The sequence below is a fragment of the Aptenodytes forsteri genome, unplaced genomic scaffold (assembly GCF_000699145.1).
Source record: "Aptenodytes forsteri isolate BGI_AS27 unplaced genomic scaffold, ASM69914v1 Scaffold647, whole genome shotgun sequence".
NCBI lineage: Eukaryota > Metazoa > Chordata > Aves > Sphenisciformes > Spheniscidae > Aptenodytes > Aptenodytes forsteri.
Genome location: NW_008795889.1, coordinates 495,365 through 504,205, shown reverse-complemented (window position 1 = coordinate 504,205; position 8,841 = coordinate 495,365). Strand labels below are relative to the sequence as shown.

General features: G+C 53.4%; 1 protein-coding gene across 1 annotated transcript; it reads right to left on the bottom strand.

Annotated features, from left to right (window-relative positions):
• Nucleotides 1-424: 424 nt before the first annotated feature.
• PTTG1IP (pituitary tumor-transforming 1 interacting protein) lies at nt 425-8,698 on the bottom strand. The gene is made up of 7 exons (XM_009284242.1): nt 8,692-8,698; nt 7,784-7,836; nt 6,736-6,844; nt 3,748-3,850; nt 3,575-3,640; nt 2,765-2,811; nt 425-1,210 (listed from the first exon to the last, which is right to left on the bottom strand). The coding sequence occupies exons 1-7, from the start codon at nt 8,696-8,698 to the stop codon at nt 1,167-1,169; spliced, it is 429 nt and encodes a 142-aa protein (XP_009282517.1). The 3' UTR covers nt 425-1,166.
• Nucleotides 8,699-8,841: the final 143 nt, after the last annotated feature.

Below are 8,841 nucleotides of genomic sequence, written 5' to 3'. Positions count from 1 at the left end.
TAAGAGCAGTCAGCTCCCATCCTCATTTCCCCACCCCTGGGTCCCTTACACAGGTAGCACAGCACAGGGTTTAGTCTGTGGCCAACACTTCCAGGAGCCCCCAGGCCACCCCACTTAGACAAGGGCTCTCAGGGGTGCTAGGGGACACAGGCCAAGCTCTTGCGGAAAGACCCAGCTCCTTTGTTAGAGAGCAGTGTTACTCCCACCACCCAGCTTTTCCTAACAACTGAACATCTCCATGAGCAGACTCCCCCTTTCAAGCCCAGCAGAGTTCAAGGCAGCCTTGCTTCTGCCTCACTCAGCCACCCCATCAGAGCCTGACAAGCCGGGGCCATGAGGGCCATGTAACAGTGACAACTCCATCAGCCATCACTGCCAACCCATACCTGATGTGGAAGCAGAATTAAACTCTTTCAGACTGGGATAGTAATCACATCAGTTTAATATAGAGTCAACATTTTGTAAAGGCATCTGAATCATTCAGTATTGCTATCAGCTGTGGCCATCAAGCCCAGGAGACCACCTTTCTGGAAAGGCACAGAGGTAGGAGAGTTGGGGCATTTCCCCAGATTAGTTGCAAGTGAGAACATGCACATGGGACCTTCCTCCTGGAGGCCCGAGATAACCAGAAACTTGTGCTTTTTGAAAGGAATGCTAATGTGCTGGGACAAGTACAGGCACCTGGAGTAACAGCCAAGGCCTCCTGCTGACTGACAAGTCAAGAAACTCTTGCTGGCTTCTGCCTATACTAAAAGAAAAAAAAAGAAAGAAGGGGGTGGACAAAAGAGCCTGGCTCTGTGTGTGTGAAGGGTATTTGGTGAGGCAGGAGCAAGAAAGATGCATAAGGTTGCTTTTGCCCTTGGCCAGAGACAAGGGCTGTTATTTGCATTGCTTTGGACTCCATTACCACCCCAGGGTGAGTGAGGAGAAACCTGTTCTCTGGTATTGCCACCATGTTTTCCTGCATCAGCAGAGCAAGAGCAAAGCTCTGGAGCAAACTGAGCATCTGGAGTGGAGACAATAGTGTCACCAAGCATTTGGCTCATCTTCTGTGGCAGCTGAAGCGGGAAGTGGCACCACTGTGGTCTCCTTGTGGCAGGGGAAGCGTGGAGTCCTGCGGCTCTGCGGGAAGGCACTGTTCACTGGGATGGGCAGGTCCGGAGGTGCTAATTCTCAAATTTTGCATAAGGGTTCTCTTCCTTAAACAGGCCTAGAAGAAGAGATAGATTAATTCAGACAGCAGCAGCCATGCCAGTCACAGCCAGCAAGAAACCTAGTTCTTGGTTACAGCTCTTTGTCATTCATGCTTCATCCAGCCTCCTGTCCTGCAGTCCTTCCGAAAGACCTGCTCTTACTCGAGCCGTGCATGCAGTCAGCACTATTTCACTCTCCTCCTCTACACAGGAGGAGAGATCCATTAAGAAGCTTGACCTGATGGCAAACTCCTCTCCCAGGCACACCATATAAAGTCCAGGTAAAGCAGCATGACTGATCTTCCAGAGCACCCCTTCTGCACGCTCCTTCTGTTGGACTGGACTCAGAAGCAGAGAGCCCCAAATTAAATTCAAGCCATTCTTAGACCTGCTCCTGCATCCACAGACTGAGAGACAGCAGAGCAAGGATACAGGGCTGACTTCTGGGCCAGTGACAAGCCCCCATGCCACTCTCTTGACTGCTTTCCCAGCCCCAGCCCAACACTTTTGAGGAGGAACAGCCAGAAAGGATGATATTGCAAACTCTGCAGTCAGGCTGCAGCGAGACAGAGCCCTGGCATGGCAAGTCAGTCCTGGAGCACAGCTCTTCCACTTCCACAAAGTGCTTCCCCCACCAAGTGCTCCTTCAGGCACAGCTTTGCCCGCTCTTCCTCCCCGACAGGAGCCAGCCCAGCCAGAGACCCCCAGATCTCCTGCCCCACCTGGACCTGCAGTGGGCAGCAGCTGCAGGCAGAGGAGAGATCTCCAGCTTTCCCTACAGCCCCACCTAAAGCCAGAGACCACTATGCTCAGTGTGCATGAGCCCAACTGCTCCCTGCTCCACAGCCACCCTGGGAGAGCCCCTGGCAGCCCTGACAGCCAGGCAGGAGAGTCCCCTCCACCAGTTCTGAGCAACTGGCTGCTCACCCCCTTCTTCCCAGGCTGCTGTCCCTCTCAGGTAGGTCCCCACCTGCCCTAGGACCATGGGACTTACCTGAAGGACAGGACAGCCCCAGGAGGGAAGCTGTGCACTCCCAGAACTCAGGGGACTGAGCCACCTCTCTGGGAACTGCTGGCCAGCACAGAGGACCAGCTCTGTGGTCGGGCTGGTGCCTGCTCTGTGCTCCTGCAGCTGTGGGCACCCGGGCTCCCACCTGGCCCCCCACCCCAGGCTGTTGGCCACTCTGTGACCATAGGGCTGCCGGAGGGCCATGCCTGAAGGGCAGCAGCATTACGTCTGGTGCTGTGTCTACCAGCTTCTGCATCTCCCCTCCAGTGAAGCCCTAGCAGCTTCTCCAATGTGGTGAGTTTGGAGAACACAGGTCCCGGGGAGTGTTAAACACTCCCTTTTCCCTGCCCAAGAGGAGCAGCACTTGTGTGGGGTCACACACTGAGCATCTCTACTCTTGCTCCCAGAGGGCAAGAGAGCAATTCACTGAGACAGGGGAAGCAGAGACTGTGTTTTCCCTGCTGGCTAGGTCTCCTCTGCAGCTGTAACCATAGCAAGGAACACAGTTACTGAGGCTGCTCGATCTAAAGCTTAGTTTGAATCACTTGCGTCAGCACTGTACCATATTTTCTTCGGATTTCATCATGCCGTGATTTCATCTCTGCTCTCCTGCAAGAAGCAAACAGAAAAACCACAAGTCAGTGACTGGCGATACAAAACCAAGCAAGAGGAGCTACAGCTTCTTGCTTCTTCCCAACCCAGGGACCTCCAGGCTGCCAGATTTGCTCAGCCCCCCGCCAGCCACCTCCCCACCTCCTGGAGGCACTGGGGACCACCAGAGCCCACACATGTCAGCAGCCCTCAGGGAGTCAGAAACACAACACCGTTGTGATACTGCATCCATGAGTCACCCCAGAAAGACGTTGCTCACAAGGTTTATGTTCATGCCAAGGTTGAAGCAGCCACTGACTGCACATGTCAAGCCCCACATGCCTCGTGGCATCACGTTTTGACAGTACAGACAGGAGCCAAATCATTCTGCAGCCTGAGGCAGTGTGGCTCACTCAGAGGAGCAGGGGCTGCAGGGCGACCTCACCTCTCCTCCTGCCGCACCCGCCTCTTCTCCCGCTCCCTGGTGCTCTCTCACACCTCCTGGAGGCACTGGGGACCACCAGAGCCCACACATGTCAGCAGCCCTCAGGGAGTCAGAAACACAACACCGTTGTGATACTGCATCCATGAGTCACCCCAGAAAGACGTTGCTCACAAGGTTTATGTTCATGCCAAGGTTGAAGCAGCCACTGACTGCACATGTCAAGCCCCACATGCCTCGTGGCATCACGTTTTGACAGTACAGACAGGAGCCAAATCATTCTGCAGCCTGAGGCAGTGTGGCTCACTCAGAGGAGCAGGGGCTGCAGGGCGACCTCACCTCTCCTCCTGCCGCACCCGCCTCTTCTCCCGCTCCCTGGCTGCTCTCTCATCATCCTTGTCTGGCCTGACAGACAGAAGAGCCCATTAGTGGCACTCAGCACTCAGTTCTGCAACAGCATGTGGTTACATGTGAGCTACTCCGAGAAAACAGCGAACCCCTCTGATACTTACTTTTTGCTCTTTTTCTTACAACAGCAGCAGCAGCAGACCCCCAACATGATAAGGATTGTTCCTCCCACCACAGACATCGCAATGATCAGGGCTTCAAAGTTCACTAAAGGATTTGACAAAACACATTTAGCACACAAATACATGGCTGCCTGGAGTTACAATATTTACAAGTATACAGCTACTGTCACCAGCAGCTTCAGTCACTGGGCTGGAGCCATGCATAACAGCCTGGAAAAGCAAGATGGACATCGTTACCTATAGGTATACCAAGCGTTGGCATCAGCACGTACACACCAACTGAGTATATGTAGCTGCTAAATATAGCACTCAGTTACTGGCTATGAAAAAAGGCAAAACCAAATGCACTCAGGTCAAACTCCTCCGGCAGAAACAGGAGCAAAGCTACCTTTATCACTAATCCAGGTGAACAGTAACCCATCAAGGGAAAAAAAACCTGGAGGCTTCAGCGCTGAGGAGCAACCTCCAACAGAGGCCACAGCTGGCACTGGAGTTATTGCCCACAGGAGCCAGCTTCAGAAGTCATCTAAGATAAGATGACAGTGGACTGGAGGCACTTATGGGTGTCTGGAGTCCTTGGGCAAGAGACAAAGTGAGACAAGATCCATTGGGATTTATCAGCTTGGGACCAGCAGTGCTGCTGAAGCAGCTGAAGGCGGAGGGCTGCTTCATGCACCCCACCATCATGTCTCCCCAGGGCTTGGGGGATCTGTTTGCCCATGCCCATAAAACCCACTGGGACATGGTAGTGAAGCAGCAGCCTTGAGCCCTGGCCCCAGGGAGGCAGTCATCCTACTCTGCTCCTGCAGTAATAGCAGTAGAGACACCAGCCAAAATGGACATATCTAGACATCACCTGAAACCCTTTGCAACAAAAAGGGATTTCTTCCAAGAGTGATTCAGACTGTTCAGAGACTTGGACCTGTGGAAATACTTGTTTAGGAGCCACTTCACACACAGCAGCCAAGTTACAGAAATCCTAGTGCACCTGAGCCTTCTCAGAGCACTTCTGATCCCCTCTTCTCCATGCAGCTCGGACTGTGAGCCCAGTGGAAAGCCTGAGCACCACACGTGGTGCATTTCAGGGCATTTCAGAAGATGCCTGCCTGTCCCCTCGCTGCAGGGACTCAGTGGTAGCAAGCTAACTGGGGTGCTCCAGGCTGAGCTGACTCCACTGCTGAAGTTGCTTTCAAAGCCTCCAGCTCCTGCTCCCAGTGGAGAGCTTCATCACTGCCAACAACTGTGCCATCTGACTCTCAAATCATCCTGTGTCCCTACCCAGGCTATCATTGCAAGCACCATGCAAGGAATGTGGTTCCAGATACCAACCACAGATAGCTGCTATGGCCTAGCAGGTCACCAGTGAGACTAGAATTCAGCAAGCCACCAGCTTGCGGACATTTGCGTTTGTCCCCACAGGTAGGCTCACGCAGCCTCTCCAGCAGTCACCCAGCAGCAGGGAGGCCTGCAGGTCCATGTTCCCAGTAAGGCTTTGAGAAAGATGGTATTTGAGACCTGACTGTCCACGGCACTGTCTTGCCTCGGAGCAATGTGAAGCTTTTGCTGACTGCACTGCGACAGACCCACGGAGTCATGTAGGGGACAGCCTAACAGCCAAGGATGAGAAGTCAGCCCAGTGGGGGTGAGACAAACCCAAACAGGCTCTTCAGCTCAAAAAGGAGTTTCTCCACCAGCACGTCTGTATTGGTGCTTCTGAAACATCGGCTTTCAGGGTGAGCCTGGGGTTCAGATCACCCCTTCCCACAGAGAGATCCATGACAGAGCACCAGGCACTCCTCCACCTGATGATAAAGGCTTAAGTCACACACACCAAAAATGCAGACTCATTTAAGAGCTAATCTCCCACAGGACTAATCTCCTCTAAAGCGAGTTTTGCAAGCTAAGGAATGTGTTCTTCTATAATGAAACCTTTTGTGAAGCTACTCACATACAAACTAGTATTTCAAGGTCTTACACAAGTTTCAGAAAAGCATACTGTAGTGCTCACAAAGAGGAGATTCTTTCTCCACAAGGAATGGGAGCAGTTTTAACTCTCTTGTGGGTAGAGAGCCCACCCTCAAGCACAGTAGATGTCAGGTGACCACAATTCAACTCCAAGTTCCCCATCAAGGGGACAGGTGAGAGAAATCAAGCCCCAGCTTGCTTCCTAGCGCCCCAGCCCCCAAAAGCTGGGTCCTGTCTGAGCATGAGCATGCACCAAGCTTGGTCTAAACAAGACACTAATTTCTCCAGAAACCCACCCGGAAACAGAGAACCAAGGAGGAAAGGCAGCCAACAGTCAGCTGTCAGCCAGAAAAAGCTCCCAGAGGTGACCTGGCCGCAGTACAGCTTATGCAGAGCTAGTTTTGGAAGAGGGTATTTTCTCAGGTGGATAAGAGCTGAGCAGGACCACAGCATGCTCAGCACTAGAAGCCCGCGCAGGCCTCCAGAGAAGTTACCTCACTTCTAGTTCCAAGAGCCCCCGTGAATTTTAAGAGCCTGCCTGGGACAGCAGCCACACCGCTGAAGGTGAAGAGCCAGAAGCCGTGCAAGGAATGATGCACAGCGTGCAGAGGAAAGTGCTGCCGAAGAGTCAGACACTGGCGTGCACACTTTGAGCACTGGGAAGGTTTGGATGGGCAGCTGCCCACAGAGCACCTTCAACTCTCGATCCTAGGTGCTGGCCACATGTGGAAGCCTCCATCACATCAAAGCATGAGGCATGTATTTAGAATAGCTAAAGCCCCAAAGGTCCTTCTTGCCAGAAGGCAGGGACTGCTCACGCTCTGCTTTCTCGCCCACACTTCAGGAAGTTTGGAGAACCCTGATTGACTTCAGCATGTCATTGCTACACCAGCAGTGAGAAAGGGAGGCAAGGGAAACCTCCCAATATCACTAGCGCAAGCGGCAGTCAGTGCCATTTAGCAGCAAGCACTAAATGCAGTCATCGCTTGAGTGTGATCCACTTACCCCAGCAGACTCCCCAGCGCGCAGAGCGGAGCTCACAGAGGTCAGCCGGGGGGAGGACTCTTCGGACAGGGTACTCCACGCACCTCCCACTGCTGGCACACCACAGGCACTGGGACACAGGAACCAGGCAGCACAGTGTTACTGGTGCACGACAGTGCTGCCAGTTAGCCATGCTCTGCTTTGTTAGCCACAGCAACAGGGCCACCACTGCCTGCTCCCAAGGGCCAGGTACCACCCAGCAGCAACGGGATGTATTAGTTGTGTTCAGTCAGCACGGGCTGATCAGGCTTGCCTGCACCAGGAGAGGCAGGCGACGGGAGTGTAGATTTCTAGAGCAAGTAAAGATGCTGAGAACCCTTCTCCTGGCTTGCATGATGGTAGTAATCACCAAATCCTTCCTGTTTATTCCATGCAGCATTTTTGGGACAAGAAGAAAGCCTTTGAGACAAGCCACTCAACACAGAGCTGATGAGCAGGAGAGGTCTGTGTGTGCCCTCACTAGTCTTTCCCAGCCAGACTACCTGCAGCAGCTTTGCACCCTCCTCTCCTGGTGGCTCCAACCCCCAACGCCAGCATTCGGCTGGGTTTGGTCAAACTGGTTATGGCTGTCAGCTGTGAGATCACACTCAAGTTCAAGTTTGCTGATATCAGAGATAAGGCAGTGGAGGTTGGCAGGACCCAGGTACGCACCCTGCATCCACCCAGTGCCATGGCACCCACAGACTGGTGGAGGGGCAGCTTGACCAGCCAGTCCAGCCCTCTCAGCTCCTTCACTGTGCGCGTCTCCCATCCATGAGGAGGAGCTCCATTACTCGACTCGAAAAGCATACAACAAAACCCAAGCAGTTTCTAGCAACCTCTTCCCAGAGCACCAAGGGGTGTTTGCCCCCTCACCGTCATGGGTGGGTGGCATTTGCAGTGTGTTCAGGACAAGGGCAGGGGAGCAGCCCCCCTTCCAGGAGGGAAACTGCTCCGTAACAGCCCCACAAAGCTCACGCTATGTTTTCAGGCATCGTGAGACGTTGGGAGTTTTACTGCTGCTACTTACAGTGACATTTTTCAGACATTCCTCACAGCTCCTGTTCGTATACTGGCGACAACCTACAGGAAGGAAAAAAGACACCTGAGTACTCTGAAGAGCCTCTTAGTGGTTTAAAACTCTGGGCTCCTCAGAGCCTGCTCCTGCCCGCTGCTTTGCCTACTCCAGGAGGCAGTCACTCCCATCAGACCAGCAGCAATGCAGTGTAATGCTGCTGCAAGAGCTGCCAGCTTCAAAACACACCTGGTGTCACAGTGGGAGGCCCAAATGCAAATGGGAGTCATTTGCCTTGCCCACGCTGACCCAAAGACCCAAGCTGTGAGTTCCTTTCCCTGAGTCTTATTTCCCTAAAAGCCTGAGCATCTGCTGTGGCCGGCAGGCAGCGGGACAGCTGGGGGACACAGCTGGGGTTGGTCCAGAGGGACTCTGCAAGGATGAGGACAAGCATTGGGCAGGAAGTGCAGTCCCATATCACTGGATGACAGAGCAGCTCAAGCAAACAAGCCCCAGACAAGGAAGTTACTACCAGGAAAAGCAGAAGCAGAGGAGCACAAGGCAGGACACGGTCCCTGCAGGAGCCCGTACCCTGCCCCAGCCAATTCATCCAAACCCTCCTTCAGCAGGAAACACTCCAGGTGACGGAAGCAGCACCGCAGCTGAAATCTGCACCCATGTTCAGAAACTGTTTCCACCCCCATTTGGCAGAGGAAGGCCCCTGCTCTATAGACACAGGTGGCTCTTGGCACCAGTGCCACCATGGACAATGGCATCCCCAGGGGATGCAGGTTAGCTGGGTGGGGGGAACAGATCAGGTCTGAACAGAGGACAAGGTGGCCCAGTCCAGCCGCCTTCCTGGGCTTCCCTGCAGCTCCCGGCAGCGCTAGCTCTTCAGGAAAGTCTTCCTACAGGATACTCACCTGCCATTTCATTGGTATGCTCCCTCAGATCCTCAGGAAGCGTGGTTTGCCAGCCCTTGAGAATCAGCCATTTCAACCTCACCCCTGCCTAAAGAATCTAAGCATCAGCCCGTTTGACTGTGGTTTTAAAAAAAAAAAAAAAAAAAAAAA